At 38.8% G+C, this 18,712-nt stretch overlaps 1 protein-coding gene across 3 annotated transcripts; it reads left to right on the forward strand.

The window, feature by feature from the left end:
- The first annotated feature begins 1,185 nt into the window (after positions 1–1,185).
- On the forward strand, positions 1,186–17,942 carry LOC140326963 (uncharacterized). Of its 3 annotated transcripts, none has more exons than XM_072406023.1 (10): positions 1,186–1,848; positions 3,012–3,098; positions 6,119–6,352; positions 8,448–8,470; positions 10,253–10,392; positions 11,641–11,726; positions 11,826–11,933; positions 14,744–15,776; positions 15,888–15,989; positions 17,353–17,942. In XM_072406023.1, the coding sequence occupies exons 1-10, from the start codon at positions 1,360–1,362 to the stop codon at positions 17,358–17,360; spliced, it is 2,310 nt and encodes a 769-aa protein (XP_072262124.1). In that variant the 5' UTR covers positions 1,186–1,359; the 3' UTR covers positions 17,361–17,942. The 3 variants fall into 3 exon arrangements, with proteins under 3 accessions (XP_072262124.1, XP_072262125.1, XP_072262123.1); XM_072406022.1 differs by having other exon boundaries at positions 1,188–1,848; positions 14,744–15,785; XM_072406024.1 differs by lacking the exon at positions 11,826–11,933 and having other exon boundaries at positions 1,187–1,848; positions 14,744–15,785.
- The last annotated feature ends 770 nt before the right edge of the window (positions 17,943–18,712 follow it).

The raw sequence follows: 18,712 nt of genomic DNA on the forward strand, positions 1-18,712 counted from the left end.
GGTGGAAGAAAAAGTCATGTTGGTGAGAGCTAAGGCTATGTACACACGTGCAGTAATTGTCTTTGGAACAATCCTTTGATCCAATGACAAACGACTGCACGATGCATGAAGGAGTACTGTACATATAGCACCGTTCTGCTCTATGGAGAGGGGAGGGGGAGAATGATCGTTCGTCATCCATCGTCCGTGGAGGTGCCAGGATGGTTGTTCGGACAATGGACAACGAGCACTGTACACATCCAAGATTCTCGTTCGATATCAGCTGAGCCAATTATCGTACATGAACCATTGCATGTGTGTATGTAGCCTAAAGCCTGCAGCACTTCCCTAACCATCCTGCTTTCCTCTTCTACTCGGTGACCATCTTCGTCCATTGATTGGCTGTACTGGGGTAACATAACTCACCATCATCCATGTACCTTCATTCATCACTAGCAAGTGCATGGGAAGCCAGGACTGCCAGCTTTAGCTGACAACCAAAGTTGACACTGCACAGTTCATCTTTTTCACATATTCAAGGCGCCAATAGACAGGTAAGAAGTATTACTGCAGAATGAACATCGCCTATCCCTTTCTACAATAACCACCTACCTACTTGAATCTCTAAAGTGGGATGTCAGTTCCATGTTAAGAATTTGCAATAGAAAATTGGCCTTCCATTTTGCACTTTATATAGGTGTTTGGAAGGTGACATATTCCTAAGGGCACGTTCAGACCCAATTTGGGATTAAGCAGCCAGCTGCTCTGTCATTTCCCAGGAACTGTGTGGGATTGTGGGTCTGAACCTGACTTTAGGATTACGACACTATTTTCTGCACATTTGACAGCTGGTGATAGTGAGGGGCATTGTACTGCTCACTGCCGTCCCCATATATTCCTTGAGACTGCCACAAGGAGATGGGCATGTAACCTCCTCCCTAGGGAGGCTGTTCTCTGATATGAGGAAGCAGTAACCATACCACAACCTTATAGCTAGAGTGAACATTTCTTCTAAATGTTCTTAATTTCCCATTCCATTTTTTTATTTTCATGAATATGACAATGTAGTATAAATCTCTTTCCTTGAAGCTCTCTGCATAGCAAACATCATTTGATGCTGCCTATCGTATTTCGCTGCTTGTACCCTTTGCGCATGTGCAATGACTGAGAATGACAACAAGCCAGGCATGGAAGCTCTGATGACGTCGTGGATCGCGCAATTAAATAGCCAGCGCATGCGCAGTCTGGTGCAGTGTGTGAACGCGTATGGTATTACTGCGTATGTTCCTCGGTGTTGCTCCGGATGAGCGGTTTACATATTACAAGCTGTGTTGAGAAGTTTCTGCGCACACATAGCGAGACTGTAGCCGGGAGTTAGAGATGGAAGCCAGCCTGACTTGTGCGGTATGCCTAAGTGTGTTCCGGGATCCCGTGACTCTGCCGCTCTGCTCCCATAACTTCTGTAAGAGCTGTGTATTAGAATGCGGCGAACCGCAACCCCGGACCGTGCACTTCAGCATCCACACCGGCAACATCTCCGTCCCCGGGCAGGTCACGTGCCCCCTGTGCCGTAAGGTCAGCTCCATCCCTGGTGGCCTCTCCACTCTGCCCGTCAACACTACCCTGGCCGAGCTGGTGCGGCTGATGTCTCTGTCCGGCGGCGTCAGGGAGCAGGGGGCGATGTGCGGGCAGGAAGCCGACATTAGTGAGAGAGGGGCAGTGGGTCACTGCCCGGATCATCCGGAACACAAGCTGGAGCTGTTCTGTAAGAACTGTGCGGTGGCCTGCTGTGGAAAATGCGTATCCTGCAACCATCAGGGGATCTTCCACAACGTCAACCTGCTGGACATGGTGTACCAGGAGGAAAAGGTGAGCCAGGAGGAAAAGGGTCATGGCAACCATTAGTGCCTCCCCATGTCACGTACCATGTGATCCAGAGTACCCAATGCTAATACACACCTGTAACCCCACACATGATGGTCATGACAACCACTAGTGCCCTCTCCATGTCACGTGCTATAATGCCAGATCATGTGATCCTGGAATGCAGAGTGCCCAGTGTTAAGGACATCTCTAACCCTGCACACCTGACTGGAACATAGCCTATCCTTGTCCCTAACCTAATGTGTATATTTGGCCTAATACACTCCATATGTTTCAAAACAAAGGGCACCTTTCCCTTAAAGTGTACAAGAAACCTGCAAGTAATATATATTTAAGTTGCACATGAATATCACCTCTACTTCCTCTGCCATACTTTGCATTCGGCAATCTAATAATCTGGGGCTGTCATAGTCAAGCTCTTCAAGGCAGGGCCCTCTCCTCCTGTGTCACTGCCTGTCATTTGCAACACCTATTTAATGTACAGCGCAGCGTAATATGTTGGTGCTATATAAATCCTGTTTGATAATAGACTGCGCATGGCAATATATAGTACATGCTGCGTTAAGGTGTATAGGTATGGTCCAACCCATCCCAGCTGTGCATGCCTTGTCTGCACAGAAACCTGGCCATTGATGCAGCACAATACTATGGACAACCGTTTGGGTATTATGTTGCTTTATATACTTTATTTTTTCCCGGCTTTGCCATCTTTGGCCCCCTCTACATTCACAGTGGCAGGCAGAAGTGGTTAGCAGCCTAAAGTGTGCTGCATGCAGCGATGGATTATTCTTGGAGGATATCCAAGCTGCTCCGCTTTAGGCCTGTGATCACAAGATATGTGGGATGGGTAGGCAGAAAGTGTTGATGTCACGTCAAAGAATAAATGTTGCTCCTTATCATATAGGCAGCACTACTAACCTTCCTGCAGAGGTCTGCCATACCCCCTGCTGTGTTAGAGGGGCATAGAAAAAGAGTTCATGTAATGACCTTTCGCCAGCTCACATTTTCTTTTATCCTCCATGGCTCTCATCAGCCACCATGTCCCTGCACAATTCATGACATTGCATATTATTGTATCATGATGAGTCCAATTTAACTATTAGATACCTTATTTACTGTTCTTCATGCTGTTTGTTTTTTCTCTGTAGTTGAGGTTTTTTAACCGTTTAAAAAAACTGAGGGAAATGCATGAAAAATTCACAAGCAGCACATCAGATGATGCCAAGGATATAAAGGTAAGGCTTTTAGTGTGATAAGTACATTGTATCTATAAGCTAATTGTGTTTTCTTCTCTCAATACCCTTTGTAATGGAGCATAGCCTATGGCTTCAGAAGCCTCTGTAGTGTAAATCGGCTGGAAGAGAAAAGAATTGCTCATTGTGCTTTAAAGAATAATTAATTTTAGGCAGTTGTGACCCAAAATGTAAACGTTAGGGATCAAGTTAGTCCTTACTATTGTCTGTGCTTTCCTTGTAGCAGATATTTACCCACAACCGACCTACCATTTTTTTTTTTTTTTTTGTATCAAGGTATATACTTGCTAGATAATTGTCACCTGAGACAAAGGATTGATTGCCTAGGTATAAAATCTAAAAGCAGTCCCCATATGTCAGTGATTGTTTAGGGTTCTTCTATGGTGGGTCATTAAAAGGCCACGCAGGGGTGACTGCTTTACACTTTGAATGGAGTAGAACTCTGCACCTCCCACACTTCGGCCATGGCCAGCCCTAAAGTGGATGTGATCCTGTAAATTTAAGTTTACATCAATCTTTAGCAGGCAGTGTGACTTGTTTCCCAACTTTTATTCAGTCATTTCCTTCCCTTATGATAGAACGAACACACACACGCACACACACACACACGCTTAATGACAAGAAAGCTTTACATTTCCTGGGGCTAAGCCTACTATTGCAATGCTGGTGATAAAATAGTCTGTACCTCCAGCTTTTTGGACCTGTGGAAAACTTCAGAAGTCTCAGGCTGTGTTTTAAAAACAAAAAAAGTGATGTGTACACAGATGTTTGCATGAATGCCTTTGCATAATGTGTTTTTTATATGTTACACTGTTTTAATGTTGCCTGGTGTTGGGGGGTGTAGTTTCACTGTCAAGAGGTAAAACAAAAATGCATGCAATGTATATGCAATAAAATAATGCATAGTTTTTACATTAAGAAAATTCAATACTGTTAAAATGCACAATATGTACGAATGATATGGAAACTGAAAGAACTAAATGGTTCACCTCACAATAGTCATAAGGTTTGACCTTGTAAATAAAAGGGTGCATACTTTCATACTGTACATTGTGTTAAGTTTGTTTGCTTTTTGAGAAAGTACATAGGTACAAATTAGTATTTATCCCAATAGTGGGATAAACAATTGAAAATTGAGAAACCTTTTCTGATCATCCTTATCCCCCCCAAAGAAAACAAAAAACTATTTGGATTTAGGTCATATTAAAGTCCTTATGTGTGTATTCCGTATACAGTAGTTTGGGGTTGTTGGTGCCACTAAATGTTGCTTTTTTTGGTCAAATAATATGATGTGGTTAGTCTATAAATGTCACTCCTGTTTTAATACTTCGTACATTATTATAACTTTTGTACCTGGTACTGGTGGGTGTATTTTGTAACACGAGTGGTTGTGTCCATTAACCCATAACAACCAGTCAAAGACTGAAGTTAAGGCTATAAATGTAGATTTTTTAAAATTCACTAATTTCCACTTTTTGTAAGTTGAAACATATGCCAATTTGTATACTTTATTTTTGCCTTCTTTGCCTTTCAGTGGAAATGACACTGACAAAAGGTAAGCTTGATGCATATGTGGTATTGTATTGTATTCTGTTAGTGCTGGAACCTAAAGTAGACCTAACTCTGCTTACTTGTCTTTCTGGCAATTATGCAACTGATTCATAAAACCAATGTAGGTTAAAATATTGTTTTCCATCTCCTGACTTGTGATTGCCAATGTTGCAGAAAAGAAATGCATGAGTAATGCATGCTGGGATAGTTCAGTGATGGAGCTTGTACCCAACACAATGCTTATAGCATCATCCAGTCAATCCATGTGACCCATGTGAGGGAGGAGGTGATAGCATTGTATTTAGGAACGAGGGATGAGTATGTGGGTCATGTGATGAACACAAAGTAAATGAGGAGGCCCGGGGAGTCAGGTGAGGCATGTTGTTTGAGAGTGAGGCAGTGGGCTGAGTCAGTTGATCAGCTCTGTGAAACTTCCTGCTAATAGGAAAAATAAGGTGCAGGACAAAGGCAAAAGTGCTGTGCCTCTAAATAACTTTTGTGATGGGCAACAATGTCTGCATTTATAAAGAAAAAACAGAGCGGCCACTGATTTAATCCTGGTAAAGGTATCAAAAGCATTTTGGAAGAGTAAGGCCACATATGCTTTAACAAATCAGGTTAAGATAAAAAAAATGCCACTTGTTGCATTTGATTAGAGAAGATGCATTCTTTTTTTCCAGATTACCATGCAGCCATACAACTAAACAGTACAACATTCTTGTCTTCACAGTTGGGAAGTCAATCCGTATTTTTGTTTGCAACTGCCACCCACCTTCATCCCTTCCAGGAAGCACAAGTGCTAGTGTAATTTTAAATACTGCTCTAAACTATTAAACATTTTTTCGTTTAACCTGAACCTGAGTATTATAATTGTTGGGTTAATGTTTGTTGGAATAATGGTGTCCAGGATTCATAGTCTACATGGTTTTTTCATGTCTGTGAATTGCTTTGGGTTGCAGTCAAGCCCATAGATGCCTTTTGGTTATTTCATAAACCTTCAAGATCTACCTTATAGTATTCATTACAACCTCACAGTACTTTCCTCCAGTGCTTTTCTTCAGGGATACCCAGAGCATTCTGAATTTCCCAGGCAAAAACAGAGGTGGGGTCTTGATGTACCGTCTAATAAACACTGTTGGAAGGTCAATGTGCAGAAAGATCAGAAATAAGTTAATGTACGACAGTTTGCTGGATACCCAATTCCTCATAAAGTGAACCTGTCACTCTCTCAAAAAACATCACTTCTATTTCAGCCCCCTTGTAATAGCAAAAAATGTAGTAGTATTAAAAAAAAAAAAAAAACCCGCTTTGCACCAGGGACACACATTGAAGCATGTAGGACACTTGAAAAATCATTATGATTTATCAATATACCTGCTTAAGGAATTGCTTTCCTATTGCTGTTCCAGAAAGTTGTTCATGGTTGCAAGTGTTTTCTTGTTCATGTCTAGGATCAGATAAGAAAGAATGCAGAAACGGCTATTTTGGCATTTAATCAAGTGTTTAAGACTTTGGAGTTGAAGAAACTACAGTGTTTGGAGCTCATTAAACAGCAACAAAACACCACTATGAAACGATATGAAGTACGCAAGAAAGCAACGGCTCATCACAGAATCACAGTTGAAAGTCTTCTGAAGGATTGTGAAAACCTTGTGGATGAATATGATCCAAAGTGCTTTCTTCAGGTAATGTTCCAAAGCTTTTTTGTATAACCCCTACAGTTCCTTTGTAAAATTGAAAGTGCAGACGCTTACCCTGACATTACACTGTTGGATTGCTTATTTGAACAAAAATGTTTATTAAGGACTATGAAGCTTACCTTTATTTGTTTTCCAGACATTCAGTGTTCATGTTAACGTTGTCAGGCATAGTACCACAACATGAGAACACATGTCTACTAAGAACTGTAGTGGACACATCACTACTTCTATGGCTGCCCTGCCAATGACAGCTGCAGGCCACAGACTTATTTTTATCCAATCATTGTGAATGTTGGAAATTTGTGTGCTAATTTTTTATTACGTGTAAAATGTTTGTTGACCTTTTTGACATAGGGGGCAAGCCTTATAATAACATTCAGGTTATTCTAGGAACCCCTTCTATAAATATTATATTCACAACTCGCTGTACATTAGTGTGGTGGTCAGTGGGAAAGCAAGGACATTGCTTTCCTGAGAGGCACTAACGAGAAATCCCTAGCCAGCAACCACTGAAGGAACCCAAGGATTTCATGGTTTAAAATGCTGCTCTAATCTATCAAAGCCCTTTGGAAATTCTCCTAATTATCTACCAACCATAGATAAAGGTCATGTATTGGAAAAATGACCCAGGATTTGGAGTCAGGATAAATAAAGAGAACTCTAAATGCATATTTTTGTCTTCTATTTGTCACTTTTTTTTTTTTTTTACTGAAAACTTCTTTGCCCATCTAACAAAAATACTGTAGTGTCACTTTATATGCTGTCCTCCCCTGACTAGCCCTATGCAAAATTGTGGGTGTTCACTACTGTACCTCCAGCATGTGTGTTACTCTTTGCGTAGTGCTGAATCCGTTGCCCCTAAAGCGGAACTAAAATTCTACTTTTATAAAAACGTCATCAGCCAGATCATTATTGCAGATAGGCACAAGTGATGTCCATTCTGCAATAAATTCCTCCTTGCCTGCCTGATCGCTCTGTGTGTCTGTCAGAAAGCTGAGCTGTGCATGCATACCTTGGGCATATTGGAAATAAATTGAGTTGGCAGGCATGAGTTATGCCACCCCAGCCTGACCAATCAAGATGGCTGAAGATAGTCTTCAGGAATATAGAAAAAATTAAGAAGGGTTACCCTGCAGAGGAGCAGGGACAGGTGAATATTGTGAGTTTAGTTCTGCTTTATTATGCAATACTTGTTTAGCATGTGTGTAAACTATTATAATGAATTAATCCTATTTTTTTTCCAATGAAATACCAGTTGATTAGATATGTTATTTGTTACCACATGCTTAGGTAATAGCTACCCTGTTTCCCCGATGATAAGACACTGTCTTATTTTTTTTTGAAGGCCAAAATATGCTCTAGGGCTTATTTTCAGGGGGATGCCTTATTTACCCATGAAGAAGACTACAGTACACAGTTATTGTTCATGTGCCATTCATGTCCACTTCTGATCAATCTGTGCCAATCATTGTCCCCTTCAGATCAATCATGTGCCATTCCTGTCCCCTTCAGATCAATCTGATCCATTCATTGTCCCCTTCTACTGTAATCAATAATATACTGTACCATTTAATGTCCCATTCTAAAGCTTACCGTATATAGAGTGGTATTGCTCACAGCAAAAAAAAACCTGTCTGAACTCCTGAACAAACTCCTGCAGTCTCCGTTAGGGAGGGATGAGGGAAGCTGCCTGTGTTTGCGTGGGCGGAGTCACGTGTGTTTGCGTGGGCGGAGTCACTTCAGTCCTGTCACTTCCTCTTCATGAAGAGGACGCACGGAGGAACCACACACGGAGTCACCCACCGCACCACGCGATTCTGGTAAGTAATCGGTGGGTGGCTTATTTTTCATTTTTCCCTAAAAAGGGGGGGCTGTCTTATTTGATGGCCCTGCCTTATCATCGGGGAAACACGGTATGTTATCTTTTTATAGAGAAAGCTGGGAGCACAATAATATATTTCTGGCACAGCAAAGCAAGTTTCTTTGTAGTGTGTTTTTAAAGGGGATACAATATGAATTATGTATTTAGGAGATATACTAAATGTTTTGGTGTTAATACATCCTAAATTTTGTATTTCAGGTGGCTTGCAGTCTGAATAAAAGGTTTGTATACTTGTTAATGCCGTTTTTAAGTTGTGTGTGTGTGGTTTTTTTTTTTTTTTTTTTTTTTTTGTTTATATAGATAGTAAAGTGTATTCTCGTGGCTGCTCATGTTTTTCTGTGTAAGCTACATGCATGTGAAGTGGTCTGGCGTAGCATGGGCTGATTTAACAAGGAAAATACAGAATAAAAAAAAAATGTCATGAATGCAGGCTATAGGTGATGCAATAAATTTATTTTACTTTTTACAATCTGCAGTAATATTTGCTATCCACTGGAATATTCCTTCCAGATTGCATTGCATTAAAAGTACCCCATACTCAATGTAGGGGTGCTCTGTCTTGTGTTTAGTAGCCTCAAAAATAAATTGTGAAATGCACCTTGGCTAAATTGCAAAATTGTTCCCTCCCTTAGTATATTGGTTGCATTACTTTCCAGATTCAAGTTAGCCTTCTATGTTTGTCCATAATATTTTAATAGTGTGGCCTGAGGATTAGGACAGTTATCAATATTGTAACTTTGTTTCTCGTTGTCTGTCCTATAGCTAAATTAGTAGGAAGCCCAGTGTTTTTTAACTTTTTAACATTGGGTAACCCTTGAGGTAACTTCCAGGTCTCAGGGAAGCCATGCTATAATCACTTTAGCCACAGCATACAGTATATTATCATGCTGATCAGCGGGAAGACTGTCACCAGATTACAGATATTTACGGTTTAAATGACACCAATGATCCTTTTGGATAAAAGTCGCAAACTGATTGTTGCCTTCTTGGCAGTTTTCAAGAGCTGATCTTTTCTAGTAACCAATACATGACCATTCCTGGGCATGTTGGGATATCAGGTGATTTTGAGGCCAGACCTTACTTGCCAACATGATGATAGGGGAGTATCAGCTGCATGTTTGGCCTCCACATGCAGACATAAAGCTGCCTAGGGGTAGTATGATCTGAAGTGCTTGAAAATGATTTCTTGTACCAAATTGTCTGTGAATACGTACATAATTTTAAAAGGAAACCTTTTAGGAGACCATGCAGGTTGCCATTGCTGATTTCTCCTGAAAATACAGTTGCCAGATGGTTACATCAATGCAAAGGCTTCATGTATTCCAAGCTGACACCAAAACACTATTCCTATCTATAGTTTAGAACTTTAATTTTCTTCATTTGTGGAGTTCAGAAGTGACAATTGTATAGTTTTCTGTGAAAGTTTACTTGGATACTCCAGTCTGTTTTTATTTTTTTTTTTCTCCCAGTTTGAGTAGGTTATAGTGGGGAAAATGTTGCATCTGTTCAGTTTCTTTTGCTGTAGGATGTTCTCTTTTTGAAGTGTCGTAATGCACGGCCACTGGAAAAAAAATTAGATTTACAAAAAAGGTAAGAGTTAAAGTCCAGAGCAAAAAACATTATTGACCAAATGGTCAAACTGACAGATGTGATAAGGATCCCCAAGCATTCAGTCATGGAAGACCAATCATTGTTTCTGTTCAGCAAGTCTTTGATGGGTGCTTCATCTGTCCTAACAGAGAAAGATGCTTCTATTCTGCTTTTCAGGAGGTATAGGTTATCCTTATATCCAAGTCATATTGCTATCAAATTTACCCCTTGAAGCTCTCCTGATGACCACACATGTGACATGATTCTGCCCATTAGGAACATAATTATAATTTTTGACAGATTTTAACTATCCATCTACCCTGCAGAGTTATGAAGATTTGTCAGGTGCAGATGCTGCCTGTATTACAGTTAGTTTTTTTTTTTTTTTTTTTTTTTTTTTTCTCTCTTCACAGAATGACCTCTACTCTTGACCTGATGGAACTCACTGCTTCTCATGATCAAGATGTAGTAAGCGTAGATCCTGTTCATGTGGATCTCAAGGCAGTACTGGATGCCATTTCTGCCGTGAAATTTACAGCATGCACCTCTAATGGTCAGTAAATCCTCCAATATATCTATTTGTGTTTTTGTGTATTTTGGTTTTGTATTTAGTCCTAATGTGTATCTGTTTTTGTTTTTTTTGTTTTTATACGGTAATTGTAGGGAGGATTTATTTCCAGGTCTGTAATTTTTATAATTTGCCTAAGCCTAAATGCTTTAATGTGCTTTGACATAATTGGAAGTGATTCCCATAACAGTCTTTGCTTTTGGGGTTGCTGATTTCTAGGTATAGCTTTGTTTAAGAGTAAAAATCTAATCAGCAGACAACTAGTAAACCACCCCCCACATGCCAGTAACCTGTTTGCATTGTGAATATATACTTGCCTAAATCCCCCATCCATGTCCCTCATCAGAATAATGTTGGGTGCCGGGAAACCCTAATAAAGCAATACAGATTTGCCACTGCTGACCATTCCCTGACTCCTCTTGTGCTGTCATCACTGTTTCAAACTCCTTGAAATCTTGAGAGGAGCCCACCACTGGACATTTAATTGAAAGTGTTCATGGCATTGCTAGCTAGCCTGGGCTGGGACATCACATGGAAGCTTTGGGTGAGTAAAGATGGCATGTAGATTAGGTTCTTTGTAGAGCCATATTAAAAGGCATCTTTAAACTTTTACCTTGTACTGCAAAGTAATGTAGCTCCTCAACTGCTTTCATGTAACCAGATTAATTTGCAACCCTGAAGGGTCACTTGCCAAAACCTGTCCTATATATTCCCATCTTCTTGTAAAACTTGGCCCTGACACAATTTTTGTAATGTGTTTCTCATACAAAAGAATGTCTTGAACTACCTGCATGTGAGTCCACCTGTAACCTGTGGAAATGTCCATTCATATGTAAAGGTTGTGTGTGTTTATAGCTTAACCTCCCGGGTAGCTAAAAACATAAAAAATTATAACTTACCTGGTCCCACCGGCATCCTCCATGGCCCTTCTAATTGGTTCCTATCCTTAGGGCGTGTCCCCTTCCTCCAGTCTGTCCCCTGGCGAGTGCGCTGAGGTTCCTGGTGACGTCGGTGCGAGCGAGACAGCATGGTTGGAATTTCAAATTATTTTGTATTGGATTCAATACAAAATGACTGTATTTAATCCAATAAAAAGTAATCATTAATATATATATATATATATATATATATATATATATATGCGCTAATGTACAGTTATATTACAGGGTTCAGTATTTTTTTGCACCCTTGTTTTAATAGATTTTTGTGTTGCTTACACTTTTTTCCCTACAGTTTCTCAGACTAAATTTAAAGGAATTTCATTTCAAACTGTGGCTAAAATATGCAAACAAGAACAAACTCCCACTAAGAAATACTCTGTAAGTATCTGGTACTGTAGTAATTGTTTATTTGATGTGTAGATATTTGTTTAGTTATGTGTGTATATCTGGCACACAGTTGATTGTCATATTTTACAGCCTGTCCAAAGTCAAGAGCTCTGTTATCTTCACGGTCAGATACAAAAAATGGCCACTCGTTTGTTATCTATAACAGAGATGCCAGAGTATAAACACTTGAGCTTTGAGGTAATGCTGCACTTTTTTATAATTCATATTTGGTTAAACATTGACAATGTTGAACAGTATTAGCAGTGTTCTTAACAGTCAAGGTAGCAATATATTAACAAAAGAATTGGAACTCCTTGTCAGATATTATTTTTGGTGTTTAGCGTTGGTGCAAATAAAAGTATCACTGACAGTCACCCTAACTGTAACACTAACAGTTTAACTTTTAGGACAAGCATTTGTAATTTTTCCCAACTTCTTCTCTGGTCCAGGCAGTACTGATACAAAGGTTTGCCTGGACCAGAAAAGGAAAAAAGGGGGCTAAATCTACTAAAGCTTGTAAAAAAAAAAAAAAAAAAAGTATATTTACACAATACAGGGGCTGCCACCCACCTACAATTAGATATATATATATATATATACACACACACACACCAAATAGTGATGTGCAAGTCTATCCATGTTGATTTGAGTAGTACTCCTTTACACATTTTGTATTTTCCACACATGAACAGACTAGTTGTTCTTTCTTTTCCAATGAGAACACTACAGACTAAGGAAAACCTCCTTGATGGTGTTACACACACACACACACAGAAGTATAAAACTGACAAATTTTTATTCTTGCCCACTTTTAGAAACTCCAAAATTTTGACTAGAACTATGTTTAGTGTAACAAGAGAAAAGTACGGAATTTTTTTAGGCAGGATAATAGTTAGTTTTAATATATTTAGTGAGTTATATTCCTAGCTTACAACACACATCCTACAGTAAGATAACGTAAAGTTAGGTGGTCCGTTCCCTTAATTCTATATTGGAAAGGGGAGGTTACTAATGGGACCAAATAAACTAGACAAATCAAAATGCTCTTTGAGTATATAAACGTAATACAATGTAGCCACGTAAGCAGTGTGGTGTCCCAATGCGTTTCACCTGACTAGGCTTTCTCTGTAGACTTGGTAGATTCAAACTGTACAAGGTAATTACTTGAGTGGAAAAACAATAAGAGAAGTTTGTAACACTGTTCAAATATAAGACAGCCTTGAAGTGGTTAAATTGATTGCCTGAAAAAAGAATTTCAGAGAGAAATTGATACCGTAGGTCAGTTAGAAGCTAACCTCAGAGCAGATGCTGAATATGATGGGAATGACATCTGTACGAGAGAGCCTGATGTTGGTGCTATCGTAAAGACCAACGTTACCAATTTCTCCTATTACTTAAATGGAAAAACAATTACCTTGTACAGTTTGAATCTACCAAGACCCCTGAGGAACCTAGTCAGGCAAAATGTGACACACCACATTGCTTATCTACATTGTTTTATGTTTATTTACTCAGAGAGCATTTTGTTTTGTCAAGTTTATTTGGTCCCATTAGTGACCTCCCCTTTGCAATATGGAATTAACCCCGCTAGCATTTTATTTCTGTCTGTATTTCCAAGCAAAAAACATTACTTTTTTGCATGGAAATTCAGTTTATATTGTAGGCCTATAATTCTTAGGCATAACTCACCGAAGCATGTCCAATTTCATAAATTTGTATTAGACTCAATACAGCTATTTTGTATTGAATCCAGTACAAAATTATTTGAATTAGCCACTGCTCCTCCCCCGGAAACCCCGGAGATCGTCTATGCACACTGCGGGAAAGATCGAAAAAGAAGACGTGTCCTGAGGACCTGCAGGGACTGGGGGACGACAACGGAACAGGGTGAGTGGGTTTTTTTTTTTCATGTTTTAAGCAACGCTGACTGTAACTGGGGATTACCGCTTTTTGCATGGTAAATCCACCTCGAGTCAAACTCGGGAATACTGCTAGGTGGGTTAGGGGAATGGACCACCCAACCTTATGTTATATTACTTTATGATGTGTGTTGTATGCTAAAAATATATATATCACTAAAAATATTATTAATAACTATTATCTTGCCTAAAAAAAAAACAGCCCTTGGATGTTTCATGGTTATCCTTCATTCGCATGTAGAATGTGCAGTGAAAAGAAGCATACACAATATCAACCATTCAAAAGAAACTGTATAACGGGTTCAATTTGAATTTGATGCAAGGCTCCATTGCTTTTTTTTTTTTTTTTTTTTTTTTTTTGATTGGTTAAGATTAAAATTTATGTAAATTCAAGAACAAAAATTGAATATGTTGATAGTTATTGGTCTTTAAATGTTACGGCTTTGTTTTTTCAGGCCTTATTCCTTTTATTTTCATTTATTGATCCTGCCAGTAACACACTTCCTGTCCTGGGGTGGCTGTGCTCAATTACTGTATTGTTTCTTTTAAAGTGCTGTCAACCAAGATAGCTGTTTACTTCTTTGTACTAAAGAACAGCCTCTCCATATACATAACATGGGGGGTATTCTATAGTTAGGTTACCTGGTCAGATAGATTAGGCTCCTTTAATATTTCAGGTGTGTTTTATTGCAGAAGTAACCTGTCCCTTTTTTCAGCAAAGCCCTGCCTAGTTACATTTTTTTTGATTATTATTGGATTATTGATGTACATTTGCTGGGGGGAAAAATTGCCCTATCAGTTAAATTTGCTGTCTATTTACTGGCCTGTTAGGCTTTGTTTCTCATATATTGCTGATTAGTGAAACATTTGACAGTGAAACATAAATGTCTATTGTTTTATAGAACAATCAATTTTTTTTTCTTGATAATGATAGAAAAAACTTGTAGTCTCTCATTATACTATAAATATGTTATCTGTGCAATATGCGTTTATGGATTTGAGCGATAGATCTTTCTCAATCACAGATACATAAAAAAAATCTTGTTTATACATAAGCTGGTTATGATGTTCTACTTTGTTTTGTGGCAGGAGCTTCGAATGAAAGATTATGAAGATGTGGTCATACAGGACAGTAGTGTTTCGTTGCCTGAAAATCAAGACAATACATTACCTAATAATGAAGACATTCCCATTTTAGGAACAGATGAAGCAAGTGGCTTGAATGCTAAGATTCGAAAATCAGATTTTCCTGCGGCCTGTTCCACCATTAAAATCGAGCAGGGAACCGTTGGCAATGCTGAATCAGAAATGGAATTTGCAGAGGATCCTCCAAAGGAATGTCAGGATGAGGCTGCTTTTAAATTCCCAACCTGTGCATCAGTTAGAGCCAAAGAACCTGTAAACTGTTCCTTAAAAGAAGTAGCTAGTGGAGTGTCCCTTGATAAGACTGAAGTCACTACAAATAAACAAGAAACCCTTACCAGGAGTAAAACAAAAATAGCAAGAGTTCCGGTACTTAAAATGGATGCTCAAAACAAAGCTGTATTCGTGTTCCCAACCTGTGTGTCAGTTAGAGCCAAAGAACCTGTAAACTGTTCCTTAAAAGAAGTAGCTAGTGGTGCGTCCCTTGATAAGAGTCAGGAAGGGACTGAAGACAATACAAATAAACAAGAAACCATTACCAGGAGTAAAACAAAAATGGTGAGTGTTGAGGAACCTCAAAATGATGCTCAAAACAAAGATGCGTTCATGTTCCCAAGCATTGTGACAGTAAGAGCCAAAGAACCTGTAATCTGTGCCTTGGAAGGAGCAGTCGGTGGTGTGTCCCTTGATGATGAGGTTCAGAATGAGACAGATGTCGTCAAAGAAACCAATACTAAGGTTGTTGCAAACTTTTGTTTTGGAAAGTATAACGCTGCAGATCTATCAAAGCACAGCAAAAGTCCAAAGTCATGGAAAAAGCCAAAGACGGGAGTATCTTTTCAGACCACAGCAGCCAATGAATCAATTAACAAGTCATTTACTTTTAGTTTTAATATTAAAACGGATTCTAAAGAAACCAAAACAGATCTGTCAAGTAATCCACTTAGCCAGCCGGAATGTAAAGCACAAGGAAATGAAGGCAAGTCCTGTAAGTGTTCCTATGTGTCATACTGAAGAAACTACTACTTTGAATTATTTCTAGTTATCCTATAGTGAACAAGTGTAAAATGTTTGTATTCCTTTATTGCAGGTTCTGAGGACAATGCTGCACAGTCTAGCAGCTGTGAAGAATTTTATGATGCCAGCTCGGATGCAGATGAGACGGAACAAGCCAGCCCATCTAACAGTACAGGTGAGTACTAAGGCACAATAAAATGCTAGCATTGTAATAATATCCCTGTAACTTTAAAAACAAAAATCCTTTTTTAAAAATAGTACTTCGCCCCCTTACACACACCTTTAGTTGTGTTACCAAATAGACTCAAAATTTATTAGGCAAGCAGTTTCCTATTATAAGGCCTAGCATGCATTGATGCAAAATATTTGTACAGTAATACTAGTTTTAGGAAAATCTAAAAATAACCAAGAATTCATGGGCTGCCACTGCTGACCTCTTGATAATACTGCAGCCTGGTTGTATAAATCTGCAGTCAGACATGGGACAAGTGTAAAGCAAAAAAGATCAAAAAGGGGTCTTTGTGTGGCCATAAACAATACTTCTTTATATAGAAAGAACTGTTCACATAATTATATATTTTTTTCTGGCAGCCAGCCGCTCTGCCTTTTTCAATAGGAATAAATTCTAGCTCGCCATTCTACAACTTTACAAGGAAACATCCTTGCGGTTTCTCATTTAGTGTGCCATTTGACGCCTACCCCTTTTATCACCAACTATAAGTTTGCTGCTTCATTGTACTTGGATTGATCTCCCTTTAGATTAATACGTTCTTTCCTGGCTTTTTCCAACTAGGACATTACCTTATGGGCTATGTAATACCCATGAGGAAGCCTAAAAGATGAAATGCATCAGGATTGGAGACCTTCCTCTTGAGATATAGAATCATCACTTTAGTCATTTAGAAGTGTCTAGTTTGATTTTTCATTCACAATTCGTATATTTGAACGAATACTACTTAATACTAAAAAAAAAAGGGTAAATAGTTTTTTGTTTTTTTTTTTAAACTCCTCAACCGCTATAATTCGTATTATCACTTGTATATGCAATTCATATTTATAATGTGTATTATTAGGTAACTGCACAATATAAGTATGTGTCCAATTCTTTCTATATAAAGAAGTATTGTTTCCGGCCACACAAAAAAACCCTCTCCTCTTCTTTCCTTTTAATGAATCACCTGGGGCAGAGGACGGCAAAATTTTTCGGCTACTAGGCCATTTATGGGATGGGCAGGAGCACACTAGGCCAGACTCCCTGAGCCCCACCCTAATGGCTCCAACCCAACTAGGAACGCCCCCTGAAGGGAAATCGCTCTCCTCCATATGCATGCAGGGGGCCTTCCCTTTTTACCATGGTGGCGGAAGTGTTAACACCAACCTTGGTAAATAGGGAAGGGAGCCACAGCAAGAGGAGGCTCAAGAGCCGCATGCGGCACTGGTAGTTTGTTGATTTTAAGGTAATACTAAAACCTACTTTTATTTATTTACATATAAGTGTGAAGCAAATAAAAATGAGTGTTTATCTCTTCTTATTGCAGGTCAGTAACAGCAGTAGCCAGGCAACTAGAATTTCCAGAGGAAAGATGGCAACAGCAGACAATTTTTTTTTCTACATTGGCAGGATGGCCTTTAAAGCTGGACAGTCAAATGGCTAAATACTTGATAAACTGATATACTGTATACCATGAAGTGGTTTACCTTCCATATAGTTTGTCTGCGCACTATGTTGGTGATCTAACTTTATTGTTCCGCAATTAAATTCATCTTTGTTACCAATTTTCCCCCAACTTGTGATTCTACTATGTAGAAGCTGCAAAGTAATAAAGCCACTATTTCCATATTCCCTGTAAAAGGCAGTGGAGTTAATCAACTCAAGCATTTGACACTACATCTCCTAGTAGAAGAATAAAAATGCTTACCTGCCTGAAATATATCTAATCATATTGGTATGGAACTTCTTTTTGAATCCTAGTATCTAATAACCTCTGTAATTTGTTGCAACATATTACAACACACAGCATATTCAATATTTTTTATAAAATTGTTTATTTAATTTTTTTTTTTTTTTTTGCAATGCAGTGCATTGGTGTAAACTGAAACCATATGACATTAAACAAATTGTCTTGTCTATACTGTTTAATCATTTATTAGAGTGTTTGTGGGTTAATTATGGTGCATTCTTTGGAAAAAAAAAAGGGGTGGCGGGGACTAAAGAAACATTTGTCTACTGCACACCTCAATCGCTTGTGTCATTAATTGTTTTAATTCAAGATTGTATTTTTAGAGGAAACTCGCACAAAAATGGCAGCTGCTTACAGAAGGTAAGATAAAGTCCAGATGTCACACTTCAGGTAAAGTCAATAAGATAGCAAGACGCAGAACGTTTTTGATACAGCTAATAGTCCTAGGGTTTAATACCACTACAATGCTGCTTAGATACAAATGCATTGCAGTGCGCAGTATCAATATGCCTTAAACCCGAAGCATTGCAATAAAACTTATTATGCATGCCATTCAAAATTACAATGAAACAATCTGTAACGCAATTCACTAAAACACAACGTTTGAATGGCTCCTGTGGATCTACATTTTAATATTGTGGAACCGGTGGCACGTTGCATAACCAATATACTTAAAAAGGGTCTGGCTAAACTAAGCAATGAAAATTATGACCAGTTTTAAATTGGTGCTGTGAAAACAAGGTCCATGAATTAAGTATTGCCATTCTGTTTATTAATGTGTCAAGGGATGATGGGGGGGGGGGGTGAAAAAATTGTCAGACCTCAACTTTAACGTTTCTTACAGTATAATTATCGGGGGTTAAAAACAGAATTCCTTAGCAATCAGTTTCACAAATGTGTTTTCAATTGCAATACCATGCCATAGGCACATTATCAA

This window comes from Pyxicephalus adspersus, chromosome 3 (assembly GCF_032062135.1).
Source record: "Pyxicephalus adspersus chromosome 3, UCB_Pads_2.0, whole genome shotgun sequence".
NCBI lineage: Eukaryota > Metazoa > Chordata > Amphibia > Anura > Pyxicephalidae > Pyxicephalus > Pyxicephalus adspersus.